The 24,087-nt window shown below is 44.6% G+C and overlaps 1 protein-coding gene across 1 annotated transcript in view; it reads left to right on the plus strand.

Moving 5' to 3' along the window:
* The window catches only part of LOC142254819 (solute carrier family 22 member 6-B-like), a 100,962-nt gene that overhangs the window by 64,975 nt on the left and 11,900 nt on the right, over positions 1-24,087 (plus strand). Inside the window, exons 6-10 of the mRNA XM_075326141.1 lie at positions 1,738-1,861; positions 7,724-7,842; positions 13,483-13,697; positions 20,667-20,775; positions 20,858-21,058. Coding sequence (XP_075182256.1) covers positions 1,738-1,861; positions 7,724-7,842; positions 13,483-13,697; positions 20,667-20,775; positions 20,858-21,058 — 768 coding nt within the window. The remainder of the gene's footprint in view (positions 1-1,737; positions 1,862-7,723; positions 7,843-13,482; positions 13,698-20,666; positions 20,776-20,857; positions 21,059-24,087) is intronic.

Below are 24,087 nucleotides of genomic sequence, written 5' to 3' on the forward strand. Positions count from 1 at the left end.
AACTGTTTTCATGGTCAGACACAGCCATTACACAGTACATTACAGGGGAATATTTATAACATTATCTTATCCAATTGTAGAACTTATTCCAAGCTCTATCAATTATATATATATAAAACATATATTAGGTGACCGAATTATTAGGTGACCGATTATGCTCACCGAACCCATGCCAGATGGAAAAAAGGATCAGACATGTTGAGTTTCAATGTGCCCAATCCTTTTTTCTCAGGAGAGAAAAGGAACTACCAGAGGTGTTTGGCCACAGCATCTTTTCCTGTCCCTGTTGTTAACATAATAGAGCAGGGAAACAATACAAAGCAGCCATTTGGTGGTGTCACACACAGTGACGACGACAACGACATCGCTGCTAAGTCGCAATTTTCTGGACGTAGCAACGACCTCAACAGCGACGTCGCTGTGTGTGACACATAACAACGATCAGACCCCTGCTGCGAGATCGCTGCTCGCTCTTGAATATTCCAGGTCATTTTTTGATCGCTGCTATCCTGCTGTGCCACATGCATCCTTGTGTTTGACACCGCAGCAGCGACGGTCGCGACGACGCTGAAGGCAGTGACGTAGGACTGAAGGCAAGACAAGGGCGTGTTTTTGCGGTTTATTTTACAATGCCCCCACGACTCCGATTGGTGGTCATAACAGCGTTCCGATTGGGTAACTTGCCGAAGGCGTTACAGTGATTTCATTCTTTAACTTCCATTCTTTGTTCCACGTAGTAGAGTCTCTGTCTGGTGTCGCTAGTGTGTCGTTCTTTGTGTCTTCCTTTGTTTGGCATGGTCACCCAATCAGGCGCCGCTGTAGTGATCACCAATCGGAACAGAGGGGCGGGAAAAAGGCAATGCAAAGGCGCTGTAGAGATCACCAATCGGAACAGAGGGGCGTGAAAAGAGGCAATGCAAAACATGTCGAGGGGTAAACACCACGCCTCTATCAAGGTCGACCAACGACCGTCGAGGTCGCTATGATCGCTGCTCCATCGCTGCTTAAAATTACATGTTTGACAGCTTACTAGCGATCATGTAAGGTCGCTGTTACGTCACAGGAAATGGTGACGTAACAGCGACGTCGTTGTCGCTGTCGTTATGTGTGAACCCAGCTATAGCATTTAGCTGATATGTATATAAACCTTATGTCTACTTTTTACTTAACGTAATCCAGTTTCAACTACAGATCTCTGTTGTCTTGAAAGCCTAGCAAATAAATGCATACCCTTGGAAGAAAGCTTTTGTTCCTTTCTTTGAGGTATTTGTGTGTCTTGATAATTTTATGGTTAATGAGAAACTTATCAGTAAGGTCACAGATTTATTTACCAAAATCCTGAGGGTCTGGAGATAAAGAATTAAACTTTTTGCCCCTTCTTGTCTACCTTGTATCTTCCCTCTTTATATACTTTCTGTTTATCTGAGTTGACATGCATAGGGCAATATCTTATGCAAACTACTTGGATCTTAACTTTGGTTTTATGACCATTGACACATCCCAAAAAAGTTAACTACGGTAATTGGGACTTTAGAAAATATATTAATGACCTTTTGTATGAAAAACACAGATTAATTTCTGATTATTTTAAATGTGTATATGAATTTTCCTTTCATATCTTAGATACTTGTGTTCTTTTTATGCATTCATATGAATTGTATACTAGGTAACTGTATAGTAAGTTTATGGTGCTGTTTCCGAGCTTATAATATATGTGGCACTGTTTTCGGACCATAGGTGGATCCCTGAGTCCAGTCGTTGGCTCGTTCTAGGTGGGAAATATGAACAAGCAATCAAAGACCTAAAGAAAGTTGCCAGAATTAATGGGAGGATGGAAGAAGGGGAAAAACTTACAGTGGAGGTAAACTGTCGACATTGTTTCGGAGATAAAGATTATTTATTAGTATTTAAGTGATTGAAATACAGTACTTAGGGAAAAGCCATAGGCAACTCCAACAAACATAGCCATCATTAACGATGAATGAAGCGGACCTGTGGAAGTTCAGTTTGGTGAAGTCAGCCGGACTTTAAATAAAGTTTGGCTTGGGACAAGACTTTACCTAAACCCCAATGGAAGTCACTAATTGGGCAGTTCAGGTCTCCACTCATATACAGCCAGCCATAAATAGATAACTTCTGGGGGCTGTTGGGCGGGGTTTTCCATTTTTTTTGTTTGGGGGCAGATTACATCCCATCACGCTGTTGTTACCCCCCAGTGTGAGCCGTTCAAACACTGCTAGTGGCTCACACTGGGCTGAGCACCAAGCGAACCCGAGCACAGTGATGCTCACGCGAGTGGTCAGCATGTGTAAAGCCCCCGAACTCCAAACCCAAACTCTGTTTATTTGTAAAGCCTGTGTTCAGTACAAACACCGAACCTCGGGATCACTCATCTCTAGCCATCATGTAATTCAATTAAAAGAAAAATAAGAAAAAATGTCATCAAACAATTTAACCAAAGTCCTTTGCTGCAGAATGGCTTTTTGTCTTGACACATAAAGGCCTCTTTGACACGTTAATCAAAAACACACAAGTTTTTCACTGACGCGCTGAAGGTGCGTGTGCCGTGATTTTGGCACATGTGTGTTCTCCGTGTGCTATCCGTGATAATACACGGAGATCAGGCACTTATACTCACCTGTCCATGCTCCTGCTCTTCTTGGTGCAGATGTCTCTGGCTTTCCTGTCTCTGGCTGCTGTAACGTCCGGGTCACAGTGCAGTGAATATTCATGACCATAATTAGCCGGCCTGGAAGTAGGAGACAGCAGCGGCCGGAGACAGTATCGCTGGAGAAAGATGAGTATACAAATCGTTTTATTTCAAATATACGTGTTTTGTCTGGTACGTGGCACACAGATCACACCACTGTGTGGTTCATGTGACATCAGTGATGACAGAGAAAAACAGGCTTGGCTCCGAGCGGAGTACATGGACATGCGTGTACACCGAATGTAAACACGGTCAGTGAGAAATCACTGATGTGTGCGTAGACCCATTGATTTTAATCAGTCTGCGTATGTCCGTGATTCCGGTACGTATAAAAACAGCAACATACATACCAGAATCACTGACGTGTGAAGGACGCCTAAAGGAAATCCAAAAAAGCATATGGACAAGAATTACCTCGTTGGGTAAAACAGTTTTAAAACTTTTATCTTTGAGATATAGGACAAAATAAAGCTGAATATTTGCTTCAGACATGAAATAATGCAGCTAAAGTAAATATTGGGAAAAGTAAATACACAAAAAAGTAGAGTTTTGGAATTAGAAATGGACATTTGGGATGTGGGGAGGAAAACCAAAATTTAAAAAAAATGTTTGCCATTGACAGAACATCATTAATTGGACCTTAAGTAGAAGAAATTGTAATTATGCACAAATACCAGTGTCAGACTGGGAAACAAGGGCCCACCAGTAACATTGAGTTTGGGGTCCCACTGTTCAGCTACATACATACATACAGTACAGACCAAAGGTTTGGACACACCTTCTCATTCAAAGAGTTTTCTTTATTTCAAGGACTCTGAAAATTGTAGATTCACATTGAAGGCATCAAAACTATGTATTAAACCATGTGAAAGAAATACTTAACAAAAAAGTGTGAAACAACTGAAAATATGTCTTATATTCTAAGTTCTTCAAAGTAGCCACCTTTTGGTTTGATTACTGCTTTGCACACTCTTGGCATTCTCTTGATGAGATTCAAGAGGTAGTCACCGGAAATGGTTTTCCAACAGTCTTGAAGGCGTTCCCAGAGATGCTTAGCACTTGTTGGCCCTTTTGCCTTCACTCAGCGGTCCAGCTCACCCCAAACCATCTCGATTGGGTTCAGGTCTGGTGACTGTGGAGACCAGGTCATCTGTCGTAGCACCCCATCACTCTCCTTCTTCGTCAAATAGCCCTTACACAGCCTAGAAATGTGTTTGGGGTCATTGTTCTGTTGAAAAATAAATTATGGTCCAACTAAACGCAAACCGGATGGAATAGCACGCCGCTGCAAGATGCTGTGGTAGCCATGCTGGTTCTGTATGCCTTCAATTTTGAATAAATCCCCAACAGTGTCACCAGCAAAGCACCCCCACACCTTTACACCTCCTTCTCCATGCTTCACGGTGGGAACCAGCCATGTAGAATCCATCCGTTCACCTTTTCTACAAAGACACGGTGGTTGGATCCAAAGATCTCAAATTTGGACTCATCAGACCAAAGCACAGATTTCCACTGGTCTAATGTCCATTCCTTGTGTTCTTTAGCCAAAAAAAGTCTGTTCTGCTTGTTGTCTGTCCTTAGCAGTGGTTTCCTAGCAGCTATTTTACCATGAAGCAACAGCAAAATGGAGAGGAAGGATCCAGCACAAATTCCTTGTTGATAAAAAGTTTTTCTTATTCTTTATTGAAGTTTTAAAAGCAAAAACAAAAGGAGACCGAAGATGGGAAACATACATTAAAGCATGGGTGCTCTTAACGCGTTTCGGACTTTAAATAAAAACAAACTAAGTCCTTAATCATAACTTATGATTAAGGACTTAGTTTGTTTTTATTTAAAGTCCGAAACGCGTTAAGAGCACCCATGCTTTAATGTATGTTTCCCATCTTCGGTCTCCTTTTGTTTTTGCTTTTAAAACTTCAATAAAGAATAAGAAAAACTTTTTATCAACAAGGAATTTGTGCTGGATCCTTCCTCTCCATTTTGCTGTTGCTTATCCCATGCTGGCGTGGACCTACCAGCGGACCCTTGCACCCTAAGGATTTGAGCAGTTTGGCTAGCAGGTGAGCTGAATCTTTTTCTCCCTTCCACACATTTTACCATGAAGGCCTGCTGCACAAAGTTTCCTCTTAACAGTTGTTCTAGAGATGAGGTGTGTCCAAATTTTTGGTCTGTACTGTACATTAAATTACCCCATAATAAGCTGAGCAGTTTGATACATAAATGATGAGAAGCTGCCATTGTCAGGACACAATGAATTAAGTGTATTGTGCCGACTACCATTCATATAAGTTGGTGGGTGACCAACCCCTGCACAGGGACCCCTGTGTGCCAGTCCCAGGCTGACAAATGTTGAACGGTACAAGAAGATAAAAAATTACTGCAGATTTCTGTGAAAAACATTGCAGAACCTCCCAAAAAAGAGTAAAAGCTAGTAAATAAAAAAAGAGAAAAGGAGGGCAAAAATATTTGGATATAATGTTTAGTGCTTGCTGCTTGCGGGTAATCTCATCTTTTCTTCCCTTTGCTTAATGCTGAAGAATACATTACTTCTATATGTATGTGGCAATGAATTGTGGATGCCTATTGCACAAATGGAGGCTACATCACCACAGCCACCAACTGCATCAAGTTGGAATTATGAAAGCAAATGATGGTCATGTCTTCTCTTCATCTTTATTGCATTATATTGTGCCCCAAAAATCAGCATTCACCATTCCTATATTTGAGTGATTCCGGTACGTATGACGCCGTTTTTGTACATACTGGAATCACTGACATACGCAAACCCATTAAAGTCAATGGGTCTGCACCCACATCAGTGATTTCTCACTGACCGTGTGTCCATGTGGCGCACACAGATGTCCGTGTGTTCCACACAGATACAAGTCTGATGTTACACGGACCACACAGTGATTTGATCCGTGTAACATGTACCAGAGAAAACACGTGTCTGTGAAATAAAGGTTTTTATTCTCACCTTCTCCAGCCCTGCTGTCTCCGGCCGCTGCTGTCTCCTGCTTCCAGGCCGTCTAATTATGCTCATGAATATTCACTACACTGCGATCCGGAAGCAATAGCAGCGGGGAGACAGCAACGCAGGAGACATCAGCACCACAGACAGCAACGCCGGGGACAGGTGAGTAAATAATAAAGAATAAAGCTCCTGCTCTCCGTGTGCTATCACAGATAGCACAAGGAGAACACACGAATGCCAAAATCACGGGACACGGAGGGCCATACGCACCTTTAAAACGTCAGTGAAAATCGGGCATGATTTTCACTGACGGGTGAAAGAGGCCTAAAAGGCATAAAGTTAAAGATGACACATTTCCTTTGTATTTTAGACAGAAAAAATACAAGATTTTCATCTTTTAGAATTTAAAAATTACAAAAAAGTAAATTGACTGTGATAAACATTTAAGTAGATATGGTCCCCATTTCCTTTGCAGTTACTATATTGTTATGTCCTGGTGGTGGATACTCTGGGCCGTGCACCGGACTCCTCCAGTAAGGCAACCCGGAGCTAACCCCTGTACAGGGACTGTCCCATCACCCCACCAGAGGGCCTAGATGCACGGTAGCCGGAGCACTAACGGTAGAGGAACAGAGTCCTTCAGGAGACTGGGAAGAAGATGTCTCTGGGACCACGGAGCTCCTGGAGGTAGTCCAGATAACGAGGCTCAGGTTCAGGTGCCGGGTAGAGACGTCAGGTGGGATCCAGGTCCAGCTGAACAAGAGGGCAGAGGTCAGCGGGTGAAGCCGAGGATCGGAGACGGGTTCAGGCTGAAGAAGATGGTGAGGTCACAGCCGACAGTCACCAAAAGACTTCCTGGGTGAAACATGGTCAGGACCGGGTTAGAGTGGCAGGACGGGCTCTGCAAAAGACACAGGGTTAATAGGAGACAAGGCAAGAGGGGACCTGAACACCTAGCTTAGGGAAACACGTTAAACAGGCACCGCCTACATGAAAGGAAGGTCCTAATATACCCTGTACCCTATACCCGCCCTAATGCGCATGCGCGAAGCCCGAGTGCCGGAGACCAGAGCAGGAAGCGGTGCACAGGATGCAGGAGAGCCCAACAGTGTGTCCTGGGTCGCAAGGGAACGCTGGGAGCAGGGGACAGGAAGCATGGAGGACGCAGAGGGGGAAGAGTAAGCTGTGTGGCCATGGGCAGGAGGATCGGGGACCGGAGCGGTGAGTGAGGGACGGCGTCGGGACCCGGGGAGCGTGACATATATCTGCTATCATGATAGTTATGTCCCTGAATTTGTAATGTCCAAAAATGTAAGTTAATGGATGAAATTTAAAATAATGCCTTTGGAAAAGTAATAAATTAAAGAACAGAGGTGTGCAATGGAACAATGGAGGAGAACTGGGGACTTTATGCTTTCATTACTGGTAAATGTTAAATAATTTGATGGAGCAATACTTCTGTGAATGAGATTTGTGTTCTGTGCACCGTTCAATGGATGTGGGCTGTAACTAATGAACACATCTTTTTAGAACTTTAATATCAGTAAACCGGCCCGACCAAGAAAACTTGATTTTCAGAAAATGCCCTTGGAGATGAGATATTGAGTCTTCTTGCATTTTTTTCATTGTTTTTAATAAACAGGGAATAGGAAAGCAACTCGATCCAATAACACTGCTTCAGATTTATAAATGTACCTTACGGCAGCAAACCTTCCCAAATGTGTACTTTCATCGTATATCCAAAACTCTATTCCTAAAAAGTTTAAAGGGGTCATCCAGCTAAAAAAAAATGCCTGTACTTGTTTATAAAATAGCAATATTAAAAAAAACTCTCTAGTATACATTAATTAAGGTGTCCTGATCTGAGCATTCTATACTATTTATACACTGGTCCTGGCTGCCAGCCCCTTCTCTTCCGGTGACATATGGTGGTTGATTGCTCGATAGCTAGATCATGTCCTCTGTTTTTGAACAGCATTCTATATTGGAAAGTAATATTTTATTAATGTATTATTTAATAAAATCACTTTTCTTTCTAGACCATTAAATATGACATGCAAAGAGAAATAAATGCTGCTCGTGGAACTAAATATTCTGTGTTGGATCTGGTAAAGACACCTGTGGTGCGTCGGATATCTTTTTGTATATGTTGTACTTGGTAAGTTTGGTGATCGGTTGTAGCCTTAAGTATAAGTAGTGTAAAATAAATTACCATTACATTGTTTGGCAGGGTTAGCATGATATTTAAAGGGGTGTTCTCAATTTATTAATCAGTGTTGATTAGATTGCATGACAATAAGCAAGTTTGCAATTAACTTGCTTTTTCTATCTGCTGTCATTCTCCTGCAATGACAGCTTTTATCTTTCATAGTTGGTTTCCACAGAGCTTGACCAAGATTTCGTAGTAGTTACTGTCATGTTCCAGGACCGGTATTCTCCGCTCCAGAGTTTCCCTGGGCCCCGGCGCGATCTGTCCATGCCAGTCGACTGGTTCCTGCCTTCTATAGACAGTACCCCTTGAGAGAGGGGTACTATCATGATCCGGGACCGTTATTCCCCGCTCCAGAGTTTCCCAGACCTGACCTGGTCATGTCAGTGGTTAACTCCCATCAGCCTCGTTACAGTTTCAGGAGACACTATATCTGGGCACTGCACCAGCATTCCAGTGCTGGTTATAGTTTTGCTCTGCAGCATGTGACTGGCTCTGGCGAGATTTCCTGTTTGATCTGACTCCTTGTTACCGTGCCCTGACCTGTACCCTCCCCTGTTCGTCCATTTGTCCCAGTCCCTGACTTCCCTCTCCTGTCATTTGTTTATCCTTTTTCCCTTGTTTGTGTCTCCTCAACCTCTGGTCTTGTCTTCTGTTCCCCGTGCCCTTTGTGTTTCCCTCTGCATACCTGATCTCCCGGCATCCAACCTCGGTTCTCTTTTCTGACCTGATTTTGATCCTCCCTCTGCAGTTACTTGATTTCCCAGCTAGACCCTGACTGCTTGACTACTCTATTGCCCCCTGGTGGTTCGCCTGTGAACTGCCTGCTGAAGTTACTCTGCTGTACTTTAGCCTCATTTCTGTTACAGTGTTACTTTGACTCTCCTTCATTACTCTGCTTCCACCTAGTGGGGAATACACTGTACTACTTCTTACCAGCCCTTTGCACAGCAGGACAGTTGCATTCCAGGAGAGGAGTTAACTTCTAATATGCCAACTACCTCTCTCCAATCCACAGATTTATATACTGTAGTTATAGCCTCACTTCCCTCCATATACCTCTCATCTGAAAAGCTATTGGTATAAATTTTGTAAAATCACCAGCCGGTAACTTTTAGCTCAGATCTTCTTCACAACTCTCTTGCCTTCCCATCTTGCTGTCTAAAGCTGTGTGCTTGTTCAAATGCTCTATTAAAACAGAGATAACAGTGTAGACTCCAGAGGAAACCACTGATGGCTGAATGTGCTATACAGTTGTGCTCAAACGTTTACATACCCGGCAGATTTTTTTTTTTAGCCTTTATTCAGGGAATATGAATTATAACACAAAATCTTTTTTCCCCTCATGGTTAGTGGTTGGGTGAAGCCATTTATTGTCATCTACTGTGTTTTCTCTTTTTACATCATAATGACAAGCAAAAATATCCAAGTGACCCTGATCAAAAGTTCATATACCCCAGTTCGTAATACCAGGTATTGCCCCCTGTAACATCAATGACAGCTTGAAGTCTTTTGTAGTAGTTGTGGATGAGGCTCTTTATTTTCTCAGATGGCAATGCTGCCCATTCTTCTTGGCAAAAAGCCTCCAGTTCCTGTACATTCCTGGGCTTCTTGCATGAACTGCGTGCCTGAGTTCTCCCTCGAGTGGCTCAATGATATTCAGGTCAGGAGACTGAGATGGCCACTCCAGAACCTTCATTTTGTTTTGCTGTAGCCAATGACAGGTCGACTTGGCCTTTTATTTTGGATTGTTGTCATGTTGAAACGTCCAAGTACTTCCCATGTGCAGCTTCCGAGTTGATGAGTGGAAATTTGCCTCCAGTATTTGCTGATAACGTGCTGCATTGATCTTTCCTTCAACTTTGACCAAGTTTCCTGTGCCTTTGTAGCTCACACATCATCAACAATCCACCTCCATGCTTTACAGTAGGAATGGTGTTCCTTTCATCATTGACCTTGTTGACACCTCTCCAAATGTAACGTTTATGATTGTGGCCAAAAAGTTTGATTTTGGTCTCACCACTACAAATTACTTTATTACAGAAGTTTAAAGGCTTGTCTCTGTGCTGTTTGGCGTATTGTAGGCCAGATACTTTGTGGCATTTGTGCAGTAATGGCTTTCTTCTGGCAACTCAACCATGCAGCCCAATTTTCTTCAAGTGCCTCCTTATTGTGCATCTTGAAAAAGCCACACCACTAGTTTTAAGTGAGTCCTGTATTTCAGCTGATCTTATTTGTGGGTTTTTCTTTGCATCCCGAACAATTTTCCTGGTAGTTGTGGCCAAAATTTGTGTTGGTCTACCTGATCATGGTTTGGCTTTTACAGAGCCCCTAATTTTCCATTTGTTAATCACAGTTTGAACACTGCTTACTGGCATGTTTGAACACTGCAGACTGGCACTATCAATTCCTTGGATATCTTTTTGTATCCCTTTCCTGTTTTATACAGTTCAACTATGTTTTCCCGTAGATCCACTGACAATTCTTTTGTTTTCCCCATGACTCACAATCCAGAAACGTCAGTGGCTGGATGAAAGATGCAAGAGTCCGTCTGGATCCCAGAAACTCACACAGCTTTTATCAACACACCCTGATTACAAGTAAACAGGTCACAGGTCACAGGATGTTACCTTTATTAGCCATTCAAACCCATTTTTGTTAACTTGTTTGCATGTTTTCAGGCCAAAATCACCAGGGTATGTAAATGTGACGCCCTGGACTAGCCAGGTAGTCACAAACATACCAACACACACACCCCCACCCTAGGCAGTTACAGCAGCCAAACACAAAACCGTTGTTGCCTCCCTCCAGAGTCTGATGTCCACACCAGGTGGGGCGGAGGCAGGCGGTTGGCCCCACCCACCGAGGAGTTCACAGGCCTGGAGGCGGGAAAAGGTGTCAGATGAGTCTTGGAGGTGAAAGTGAGAGGAGTGAACACTTGGGTGTCTGGATTGGAGCCCAGACACTAACAGCAAGGTTGGCAGACGGTGGTGGCCATCTGCAGGAGTTAGTGGAACTCCGCAGAGCCGTAAGGACCGAGGTCGGGCGTCGGCCCGCCGGTACCGGACCGGGGAACGGAGTGAAGCTAAGCACACAGGCTTAATAGTTAATAGTCAAATCCGAATGTGACAGGAACCCCAGGGGTTTCCCAACTACCAAGTCCCGATTGAAGGTAACCATCCACCCAGAGAGGATATACAGCCACCACCACAGGCTAGAGATCCAAGGGCCAGCGCCTGCGGGCAAAACGGGCTCCTACGGCACCTATACGCCGGGGACTGGACTACCGGTGGGCAACCACAGGAGTCAAGAACATTTTCAAAGGTGCAGGGAAAGACAGCCACCATCAGCTGTCCGGGGAGAGCACAACAACAGCACTGCAGCCGGCTGCGGGACCCGTCCATCCGGCCATTTTGGTTTACCAGAGACTTTGTCAGTGATTGTCTGAGTGAGTACACCAGTGCCGTCAGGCACCGCGCCGCGCTGTCCCTGCAACCCTGCACCCCAGCCATCCAGCCTCCCCGTTACACCATCGGGCCCCGGGATCACCAACCCCTGCCCACGGAGGGGACAACGTCTCAGCTGCACCTTACCATCTCTCCCGGGATCCCCGTTACCAGCAGCGGTGGTGCCATCATCACCACGACCCGTGGGTGGCGTCGCGAACAATCTCTCTAACCAAACCATCCCCTTTTCACTCACGGGTGAGGAGCGCTGCTCGAGTCCCCTGGTCCGGTCCACCGCTCGAGCCACCGAGCAGCAGCAGCAGCAGAAGCCCCGGACCCGAGCGTGGCGAGCGCGTCCCCTCCGCCCGCGACATAAACTTTTGTTCAGGGTTATTTGGATGTTTTTTGTTATCATTATGATTTAAAAATAGAAAACACAGTAGTTTGACAATAAATGGATGCACCCAACCACTAACCATGACTGGAAAAAAGATTGTGTGTTATCATTCATATTCTTGGAAAAAAAAAGAAAGCCAAGAAAGCAAAAAAATGCTGGGGTATGTAAACTTTTGAGCACAACTGTAGTAGAACTTTGGTGAGCTTTATAGTTCTACTAATACAACAATTCTACAGTTCACCAGAAATGTCACTCAAGGAAAAGAGCCCGCCCTGTCATAAACCAGGAAGTAAGGAGACTGTAAGTAAACTGCATTGCTCTGTGCTGCGCAAGAGACAACTAGAGAATAAGGCCGGCGTCACACAGTACAATATATCGGGCGATATGTCGTCGGGGTCACGGATTCCGTGATGCACATCCGGCATCGTTAGAGATATCGTACCATGTGACACCTCCGAACGACTGTGAACAATCAAAAATACTCACCTTATCGTTGCTCGTTGACACGTCGTTCATTTTCAAAATGTCGGTTCTCCTTCTGTGCTCCAGTTGTTCATCGTTCCCGAGGCAGCACACATCTCTCCGTGTGACACCTCGTGAACGACGAACACAGCTTACCTGTGTCCCGCCGGCAATGCGGAAGGAAGGAGATGGGCGTGATGTTACGTCCCGCTCATCTCCGCCCCTCCACGTCTATTGGCCGGCCACTGTGTGACGTCGCTGTGAAGCCGAACGTCCCTCCCCCTTCAGGAAGAGGATATTCACCGCCCACAGTGGCGTCGTCCATGAGGTAAGTGCGTGTGACAGGGGGTTATCGACTTTGTGCGCCACGGGAAACTAATTGCCCGTGACGCACAAACCACTGGGGCGAGTACGATCGCTCGTGCGATCGCACGATAGATCGTCTTGTATGACGCCGACCTCACCCTTTAAAACAACCCTGTTAGGAGAGTCATGCCACCCAAATTTCAGACATTATGAAACACGGAAAAGCCCCCTAAAATAACTATAGGTAAAGGTAAATGCCAGTTCACCATTCCTGCAGTTTTTTGAGTTGCAGTCCTAGTTGTGGATCTCCCAATCCTTGCACAGAAGTAGGAGAACAGCCTACCACAATAGCAATCCAGAACAGAAGAGGAAAAGTTCCCAGCGAGGAAGTGAGTATCCTCAAAATTTTCTTTAAAACGTGACTTTTATTGTTAGCATAAAAATACACAGACGAAAACCAGCATCGACATACAGAAAAAAGCAGGAGAGGAGGGACTACGTGTTTCGGTATAAAATGTTCATCATGGTCTGATGATGAAGGTTTTATAGCGAAACATGTAGTCCCTCCTTTCCTGATTTTTTTCTATATGTCGATGCTGGTTTTCCTCTATCTATTTTTAAGCTAACAATAAAATATAAAAATTATGTTTTAAAGAAAAATTTTTGGATACTCACTTCTTCGCTGGAAACTTTTCCTCTTCTGTTTTAAATCTCTAAAATAACTATGGACCCAATTAATCCAAGCTTTTACACCACAATTCGTATGGAAAAAGCTTTCGAAAGGCACAAAACTATGACACAAAATGAGGCTGTGCTAAAATTTTGTGACTTATGCCATTATCACATAATTTCTGCCCAGCTCCATCAAAGTAGGCACAGCTGGGGTGGTGGGGGGGGGTGGCAGCTGCCGCTCATCCTGCTTGACAGGTGCCCTTTAAAACCCATCAGTTTTTCACATGTTTTTATCTTTTTCTTTAGGTTCTCCACCAGCTTTGCCTATTATGGCCTAGCTATGGACCTTCAGAAATTTGGGCTGAGCATCTATATTGTTCAGGTTATCTTTGGAACAGTTGACATTCCCGCAAAGTTTATATCCTACTTTGTGATGACATACTTAGGACGCCGTGTTCTGCAAGCTGCTTGCTTGATCTTAGCTGGGATTGCAATTTTAGTGAATATCTTTGTTCCTGAAGGTAATTTATTTTTCATACTTCTGATCTTTCCGTTCTTTAAACTGCTTATGGACAGATGGTGTCTCAATCCTTTTTCTATGAGTGGAAAGGGTCCTCTTCAATGCTTTGAAAATTTCCAGGCAGCTTAGAAGCCAACATTCATCTCCTGATATTTTCAAAGACTTTGGAAAAAAGTCTTTGGCTACTTTAAAGGTGTATCTAGAGTTTGCATAAGGCCAGATTTACACTTGCGAGTGCCTCGCGCGTATCTCGCATGTTTCTCTCATCACATCACCCGGCATGGCCGCACACTCTCCGGACAGGAGCGTCTCAGCTGCACAGTGATACATGCAAACAAGCTGCTCCTGTCAGGAGAGTGTGCGGCCGTGCCGAGTGATACTGATGCGAGACCCGCGCGAGGCACTCGCAAGTGTGTCTCCAGCCTTAATCAGTGTGATGGTGGAATATAGGGGGTTGTGTATAATTTTGTGTAGGTTTGTATTTTAGGTGTGGTGCTCTGTTTATTCTGTGTATTTCTTGTGTGTAAATTGTCCTGTTTGCAGGTTAATCACCTCCTGCTGGGCTTTTGTCCCTAAAGGCCCTGTCACACACAGAGATAAATCTGCAGCAGATCTGTGGTTGCAGTGAAATTGTGAACAATCAGTGCCAGGTTTGTGGCTGTGTACAAATGGAACAATATGTCCATGATTTCACTGCAACCACAGATCTGCCAAAGATTTATCTCTGTGTGTGACGGGGCCTTAAGTCTGGGGGAGGTTTGCCTGGGATCCACCTAAACTCTCTGCTTACCTGGGAGATTATTCAGTCAGGCTGGGAAGGACAAGAGACAAACAGGAAGATTAATCCTCTGGGGGAGAAGCTGTGGCTACAGGCAGCACCCCAGAGAGCTATTGAAAACCCCAATTTCCCTGAAAAGGACTGCTGGAGGATTGTGACTGATCCCTAGGACATGTATCCCATTACTGGACTACTTTACCCTCTGTGTGGTGTATTATTTAATGGAACTTCTGACTTACTTGGAATAAATGTTCTTTGGATTGTTCAATCCTTTTTCGCTCTGTTGATTGTGTGATATCGGAGAAGGACCCCATGACAATCAGTTTCTGACATCGGCATTTAATTTATGGTAACCAGGGCTTGTGCCATTCCTCATGCCCATTGCTCGCCACCCCACTCTCCAAAATGTGATTTTGGGGTGCCAATGAGTTGACATGATTCTCGAGGACTTCTGAAGACCCCAATAACTTCATGATTCTGAAGACCCCAATAACTACCATTACAGTACAGAAACCCAGCCTAAGACGGTGCTTCAAAGGATACCATAATTTTACTATATACTGCAATACATTTGGATTGTAATATATAGTATAAGTATAAGTGATAAGATGAATGCAACTTAAAATTCCATAATGGGACAAAAGAATTAAAAGCTAAAAAAAAAGTTAAAATTGAAAAAAAAAATGTTTTAAAAGAAATATAAAAATTTTAATCACCCACTCTCTCATCTATTAAAAATAAAAAAATAAAAATATGAAAAATCAACATATTCCACATCACCGCATACATCAAAGTATGATCTGTCGAAATATAAAACGAATTAACTCAATTGGTAAAGACCATAAAGAGAATAAAAATTATACAGTATAAGTGATAAGATAAATGTAGCTTTAAATACCATAAGGAGGACAAAATAAAAAGTAAAATCTAAAAAAACTTTAAAAAATATATATATTTTTAAAGAAAATAAAATAAAAATAAAAAGTAAAATCTAAAAAAAACTTTAAAAAAAAATATTTTTAAAGAAATATAACAATAGAATCACACGCTCTCTCCCCTATTAAAAATAAAGATATTAAAAATTAAACATATTCAGTATCTCTGGATCTAGTAAAGACCATAAAGAGAGTAAAAATTAAAAACCGGTATTGGGTTTTTAATCTTCCTAATTCCACACAAATTCAGTACGAGTGATCAAAACATTGTAACAAAACATAAATAAAATCAACAAAAAAAATCAAGAAAAATCAACCAGACACAACTCCATTAAGTTCTACACAGCAGACTGGGCTCTTATATACAGCATGTTAGAATACTGTATATACAGTGCCTACAAGTAGTCTTCAACCCCCTGCAGATTTAGCAGGTTTGATAAGATGCAAATAAGTTAGAGCCTGCAAACGTCAAGCAAGAGCAGGATTTATCAACAGATGCATAAATCTTACAAACCAACAAGTTATGTTGCTCAGTTAAATTTGAATACATTTTCAACATAAAAGTGTGGGTCAATTATTATTCAACCCCTAGGTTTAATATTTTGTGGAATAACCCTTGTTTGCAATTACAGCTAATAATCGTCTTTTATAAGAACTGATCAGGCCGGCACAGGTCTCTGGAGTTATCTTGGCCCACTCCTCCATGCAAATCTTCTCCAAGTTATCTAGGTTCTTTGGGTGTCTCATGTGGACTTTAATCTTGAGCTCCTTCCACAAGTTTTCAATTGGGTTAAGGTCAGGAGACTGACTAGGCCACTGCAACACCTTGATTTTTTCCCTCTTGAACCAGGCCTTGGTTTTCTTGGCTGTGTGCTTTGGGTCGTTGTCTTGTTGGAAGATGAAATGACGACCCATCTTAAGATCCTTGATGGAGGAGCGGAGGTTCTTGGCCAAAATCTCCAGGTAGGCCGTGCTATCCATCTTCCCATGGATGCAGACCAGATGGCCAGGCCCCTTGGCTGAGAAACAGCCCCACAGCATGATGCTGCCACCACCATGCTTGACTGTAGGGATGGTATTCTTGGGGTCGTATGCAGTGCCATCCAGTCTCCAAACGTCACATGTGTGGTTGGCACCAAAGATCTCGATCTTGGTCTCATCAGACCAGAGAACCTTGAACCAGTCTGTCTCAGAGTCCTCCAAGTGATCATGAGCAAACTGTAGACGAGCTTTGACATGACGCTTTGAAAGTAAAGGTACCTTACTGGCTCGTCTGGAACGGAGACCATTGCAGTGGAGTATGTTACTTATGGTATTGACTGAAACCAATGTCCCCACTGCCATGAGATCTTCCCGGAGCTCCTTCCTTGTTGTCCTTGGGTTAGCCTTGACTCTTCGGACAAGCCTGGCCTCGGCACGGGAGGAAACTTTCAAAGGCTGTCCAGGCCGTGGAAGGCTAACAGTAGTTCCATAAGCCTTCCACTTCCGGATGATGCTCCCAACAGTGGAGACAGGTAGGCCCAACTCCTTGGAAAGGGTTTTGTACCCCTTGCCAGCCTTGTGACCCTCCACGAACTTGTCTCTGATGGCCTTGGAATGCTCCTTTGTCTTTCCCATGTTGACCATGTATGAGTGCTGTTCACAAGTTTGGGGAGGGTCTTAATTAGTCAGAAAAGGCTGGAAAAAGAGATAATTAATCCAAACATGTGAAGCTCATTGTTCTTTCTGCCTGAAATACTTCTTAATACTTTAGGGGAACCAAACAGAATTCTGGTGGTTTGAGGGGTTGAATAATAAATGACCCTCTGAATAAACTTTTCTCAATTTAAAAAAAAAAAAAAAAAAAGAAATAACATTCTTTTTTGCTGCAGTGCATTTCACACTTCCAGGCTGATCTACAGTCCAAATGTCACAATGTCAAGTTAATTCCGAATGTGTAAACCTGCTAAATCTGCAGGGGGTTGAATACTACTTGTAGGCACTGTAAGAGCCCACTAGTGGTGGCCGCAGCTTATAGTCACCAAATCTGGTGACAAGTTCCCTTTAAAGGGGTTGTGCACTATCTAGACAAAGCTTTCTTCACTAAAGTAATCCACACTTGTAAAATGAGAAAAACTCATACTCACCTCATTCCAAACATATCAGTGCCTGGTCTCCTGGGTCTCGCGTGACATTGTTACATATAGTTTGGCATCCAATCGGAAGCTACTATAGAGTCTCTTCACTCTCACTTCCTTTGTCCAAACCTCGAACAAGTAAAATAGTCAGAGCGCAGCAGTTTAATAATAGCTGGTGATTGGTAGCAGGGCTCACATGGCATAAGAATGTCACTCAAGCCCTGGGAGACACAGCACCGACTTACTAAATTAGGGCAAGAAAAATGTTGCGTACAATACAAATATTTTTGTTACATTTGTGCAACACTTTTTTTCCTATTCATTTGAATGGGTGAAGAACGCTGTAAAAATATTGAAAGAATTGACATGATGCAGATTTTAAACTACTTCAAATTTGCAACGATAAAATAAGGAGAGTGTGCATGTTTCAGAAATCTCATTTACTTTTTTCTCACGCCAAAAGGCACAGGACAACGTTGTAAAGCACTAGTGCATGAAGAATATATGGGATATTGTTGCATCAATGATATGTCCACCCCTGCTTATAGGCATCACCCTAGTCATACTGAATAGTTGAAGAAACCACTAACGTTAGCTGTCCCCTTAGATGTTAATGTGTTTCCTAGGTTGGGGGCAGTCCACTCAAAGATATGAATTTTATCAAAATGTATTAACTTTATGTGGTCACTAAGGTGAAAAAAATGATGTGACGTTTCGGTCTACACGACCTTTATCAAACATGCACCAAGAGCTTGTGACCACTAGGAGTGGGATATGCTGTTGTCATGATCCAGGACCAGTATTCCCAGCTCCAGAGTTTTGCAGAAACGGCGTAGTCATGTCAGGGGTTAACTCCCATCAGTCTTGTTCTGGTTTCAGGAGACACTATATCTGGGCGCTGCACCAGCATTCCAGCGCTAGTTATAGTTTTGCTCTGCAGCCTGTGATTAACTCTGGTGAGATTTCCTGTTTGATCTGACTGCTTGTAAGGCTGGGGCCACACGGGCACTACTGCGATCCACTTGCATGAGACTCGGCTCGTGCTGGCAGTACAGCAGAGCCGAGTGTCATGCTTGTGTCCTTGCAACTGAGGTCCGTTCGTGCGAGCAGACCTCAGCTGCGGGGGGCGGGCCGGCACTCAGGAGTGGAGGGAGGGATTTCTCTCCCTCTCTACTGTGTAGCCGGCTATTGCCATTCTCGCACTGCACTAGCAGTACACCGATGTACCGCGAGTGCAGTGCGATTTTTATCTCGCCCCATTCACTTGAATGGGTGCGAGAGAAAGAGACTCAGCTTACAATCGCAGCATGCTGCGATTGTTTTCTCAGTCCGATTAGGGCTGAGAAAATAATCGCCCATGTGTGCTGACACACAGGCTAGAATTGGTCCGAGGGGAATGCGATGTTTTATCGCACTCCACTCGCACCGATTTTCTCGCCGTGTGGCTTAGCCCTTACTGCCCTGACCTGTACCCTCCCCCGTTCGTCCGTCTTTCCCAGTCCCTGACTTCCCACTCCTGTGAGTTGTTTACCCATCCTCATTCATGTTCCTTCCCGTGTTTGTGTCTCCTCACCCTCTGGTCTTGTCTTCTGTTCCCTGTGCCCTTTGTGTTTCCCTCTGCATACCTGGTCTCCCGTCATCCAATTTCAGTTCTGTTTTCTGACCTCATTTTGATCCTCTCTTTGCAGGGACTTGACTTTCCTGGCTAGACCCTGACTGCTTGACTACTCTATTGCCCCCTGGTGGTTTGCCTGTGAACTGCCTGCTGGAGTTACTCTGCTGTACTTCATTCTCCTTTCTGTTACATTGTTACTTTGACTCTCGTTCACTACTCTGCTGCCACCTAGTGGGGAATATGCTGTACTACGTCTTACCAGCCCTTTGTACAGCGTGACAGCTGCACTATGAGAAATGCAACTGACGTTGCTTCAGAGATAGGTGCTTTTTTCCGAAACAATGGCAGTCACATTTCTCATAGCGCAACATATCACACTTTATCCTAGCAGTCACAAGCTCTTGGTGCATGCTTGATAAAGGTCGTGTTTAGAGATGAGCGGATCAATGGAAGTTCAGTTTGGCGGGTTCAGCCGGACTTTAGAGAGAGTTCGATTTGGGACCCTGACTTGACCTGAACCCCAATGGAAGTCACTACTTGGGCAGTTCGGGTATTTGCCCACTTGCAGCCAGCCATAAACTGAATACTTCCGGGTGGGCAGGTTTTTCCATTTTTTTTGCTTGGTGCACACTACATCCAATCATGCTGTTGTTAGCCCCAGTGCAAGCTAATCAAACACTGCAAGTGGCTCACACTGGGCCGAGCAGCGAGCGTACCCGGTCACAGCGATGCTCACGAGAATGGTGTTCATACATAAAGCACCTGAACTCCAAACCCGAACTCTGTTTCTTTTGTAAAGTCTGTGTTTGGTACGAACACCGAACCTCGGTTTGCTCATCTCTAGTCGTATTGACCAGAACATCACATGTTTTTTGCACTCTAATGGACCATATACAGTTATATAATTCTGCTGAAATTCCTATTTTGGAGGTGTGGATTTTCTTTCTATTGCATTAATCTAGAATCGGACCCTATCCAAACACCCAGGAGCATAAGAGTTCCGTATTCTCCTATCTATGCATCTCTAGATGGTCATCAAGTGGAATCAGAATGTGGTTTATTAGAAATAGTCAAGAAGACTTAGGCACAGCAGTCAGGTAGAGATTTCAAGTTCAAGCTTCTCACTCCAAGCTAGGGTACAAAACATCTATATGCCTATCAACAATCACTTTAATGGTCCACGTGCATGTGTTGGCCAGAATCTACTAACTCCACAGCAGTAGCTTGAGCTTCAATTGATGAATATATTCATCCAAACTCTTCCTTTTCGACTGCTGCCAATGGCATAACTTGAAGCTTGTGTATAACTATCACAAGTAGGGTTCAATGGAACCTCTAGGGCTCCCCTAAGTTCTAGGTTCCAGATGTGCCTTCACTATAGTTATCTGCCTTACTGCTGCCGAATATGACCTCTAGCTTGAATTCATTCCATTCCGTGGTCAAGTTCATGTTTTAGTCTACATTAGGATTTATTTCACATGTTGTATTGTGGTCAGAATTTCGACTAACATGTCGTCTTTTTTAGACTTGCAGGCAGTCAGGACCTCAATGGCTGTTTTTGGTAAAGGATGTCTCGCAGCGTCCTTCAACTGTGCGTATCTATATACTGGTGAATTGTACCCAACTGTCATCAGGTGAGCAAACCGCAGCGTAAGACAACACGAAAAGATCTATAAATCCCACCTGATTGGCGATTCACCATGACTTTTGTTGCAGGCAGTCTGGTATGGGACTTGGCACCATGGTGGCTCGGCTCGGGGGAATTGTTGCTCCACTTGTTCAGATGACAGCTGAATATTATATCCATCTACCGCTCATTATTTATAGCCTTTGCCCAATACTTTCTGGCATTGCTGCATGCTTTCTTCCGGAGACACTCGGCGTGCCGCTGCCTGAGACAATACAAGACGTAGAGAGGTTGGTACAATAGAACTTTATTATAAAAAGTTATATAAAGACTCTCTTTTATTCTCATACCTATCAATATTAACCTGTTTTTCTTTTATAATTTGTTTCTGTACTTGAAAAGGATTCATATTGTACAACACCGAGGGATGGCAGTATTTTCTTATTTTGGGTCGATGCATTTTAGGCTTACAAAGCATCTCCAATGAAGGTTTAGAGATGAGTGAATTTCTGAAATTTGTTATGGCAAATTTGCTCAATTTGGTCAGAAGATTCAATTGGGTGTGAATCAAAAGTGCCCGTATTTTGTTTATTATACTTTGAGGCCTCTTAAGATTCAAAAACCTTAATTAAAGAAGAGCGCTCACCATTTTGATCATGTTAAACTGACCATATCATGTGGCTGCTGAGCTGGATAAAATGTAGTTTTCATTGTTTAATTTGTCCTCTCCATTCCAGAGATATTAGCGTGTAAAGTTCAAGTTGAAAATTATCTCTTTAGTGAGGAAGTAGACGAACTCTAGTGCCATCTAAAGTTTAAGTTATGATTTACGATTAATATTCCCTAAGCAGGAAGAATCATGCATTGAAGAAAAGAAAACATACCCAGATGGTTATGTCCCGGACGTGTACCGGCCCCAGCAGCGGTCGAACCACTCGGATACGGGCGTCGCTACTCATGGCTCGATGGACTCCGAACCCAGGGGCTTGGAGTCACTCCGAAACGTGATGGGGGGGTTATTTACAGGGGAGTTAGGTAGTTTGTGACGCCACCCGTGGTATGTGGTAATAGGGAGTACTGCCGCTGCCATTGGGAGTACCCGGGGTGATGGAGTGGGGCAGCCAGATAACGTTACCCTCCACGGGTAGGGAAGGCCCCGGGACCCTGAATGGTGGGATGGATTGCAGGGAGAGCGCAGACTCGCTGGTAGCAAGGGTTAATCAGGTACTCAGAAGGAAAGCAGACGCTGACAATGTGGTAAACCAAGTCTCTGGGTGCCGCTGCCCTCTTGGGGAGCTTGTCCGGGTTCCATCCCCTGCAGCACTGCCTGATGGTCTGGTGCCTGCCTCCGTGCACAGAATTTAGAAGTGTCCAAGTGGCCCGTAAGCTTGAAGCTGCCCCGATCTCTGAGCTTCATGGGAACAGTCCATAAAGGCCCAGTCCTCCGCAGGTTAATTGCTGGGTTGGCTTGAAGCCTCTCCCTGACCTAGGGTTCAGTACCCCGACGTGCTTTCGGCCCCAGACCAGCTATTGGACTGCAGCTGCCGACCGTCCTCCTCGACTAGCCAGGCACCCAGTCCCAATATCCCGCGACCGGGTCTCCGACTCCTCCAGGTCCAGACCACCGTCTGCAACCCAATCTGATTCTCCCCTGGGAGCTCCAACTCTCAGCTTCCCTCGAGCTCTTCACTGCTCGAGGGCTACCACTGTTCTGACTCGTCACTTCCCACCTCCCTGCCTGACCCCTAGATGGGCGGCCCTATTCCAGCTTAGCAGCCCATTGGTGTGCCTGACAGGGTGTGGTGCGAAGTGTGATTGGGGTTTTGGATGCTGGTGGAGGCCGTACTGCAAGTTGGGAACCCAGAACCATGGGGAGTTGAGTCCTGCACTGGGAGATAAAGAGCGTGCAGTACACTGTGGTGACCTGACTAGTCCAGGAGCGTCACAGTTACAAGAACAGACTTTCTAGTGTGAGATGTAATGACACACAATCCTGATCTTAGCCCTGATTTCTGCAGCTATTGTATAATAGAGGGCGTAGCTGAGTGTCATTACAAACACCTTCAGCTATTATTTCACAGCAGTCAGTGTGAGGGAAGGGGAGTATAGCTGAGTTGAGTGTTATTTCAAAATGTCACGGGTATGTCATGGATGACAGACAAGAAAGTTGTGTTCAGCTGCAGAAGAACACTGCATTTGGCTGTATAAATTCTCCTTCATTGTTCAGTCTTTTTTCTCTGGTGTGAATTGAGTTCTATGTAGGGTTAACTCTTTCACCTTTAGTACCCTGCGGACACCTTGGCAATTCTACTGCTAATCCTTATCCCCACTCCCTGTGTCCATATATGCCTGCATTTTCCCATGCTTTGCTGCCAACGATAGTTACTCATTTGCTGTCCAAATTGCAAGCAATTAAGTGTATTGGGCTCACCTCCTGTGGAGACACGTTGTTGCATGTTGCTGTACTTCTCCCAAAGTCATCCTGGAGATAAGTTGTCCATTTGTATTCACATGTATGTTTTCTCTGTGTGTCGTTTAGCAATTCATGGAGTTGATTAGTGCTCATCCCGTTCGGTCACTTCCTAGGGTCCATTTCATAGTCAGCCAGGATCTAGGTATCCTGCATGGTGCATGGGCATGGAACCTATCTAAGGACGTTAGGGGAGCTAGGGGAAGGTTTTATCAGGGGTCACCTGTTACGAGCGGGATCCGGGGAAGCGTGCCAAGATGGGAAATGGACAGCTTCCGCCGGTCAAGGTCCACTGTGCGGTGTAAGGGACCGCTGCTATGGTGGGTGAAGAGTGAGCGGGTTGCTACTAGTGATCGTCTGGAATGTCACAGACGATCTATGTACACCAGTCCGCCCTAACCCATGAGGGTTGTATGGCTCGGGGCTTCTCGATCGGTGTACCTGTTGCACGGGGACGCACAGAGGTGCCTACGCACGTGTGCCAGTGGGAGTCACAGGATATGGCACGAGGGTAGCACAGAGGTGCCCACGCACGTGTGCTTACAATAACCAGGTGAGTCCGGTGGAGACTCGAGGAGCTCACCTGGGACAGGAACACGGCCTGTTAAAGGAGATACTGCCGGAGCAGCAAGGCAGGAACACGGCCTGCAAACCAGGTGCTGCCTGAGCAGCAAGGCCAAAGCCCACAAAAGACAATAATGCCTGAGTAGTGGCGTGGCAGCACGCTGCCAGACATCCAAACATAGAAGGACGGTCGCGCACCGCCATGATGGCAGGGGGAGCTTTTAAGGAGGTGTAGCTCCACCCAAGGGCGGGCGCTAGATGGACGTGACCCAATCAGGATTTGTG

Source organism: Anomaloglossus baeobatrachus, chromosome 10 (assembly GCF_048569485.1).
Source record: "Anomaloglossus baeobatrachus isolate aAnoBae1 chromosome 10, aAnoBae1.hap1, whole genome shotgun sequence".
Classification (NCBI taxonomy): Eukaryota; Metazoa; Chordata; class Amphibia; order Anura; family Aromobatidae; genus Anomaloglossus; species Anomaloglossus baeobatrachus.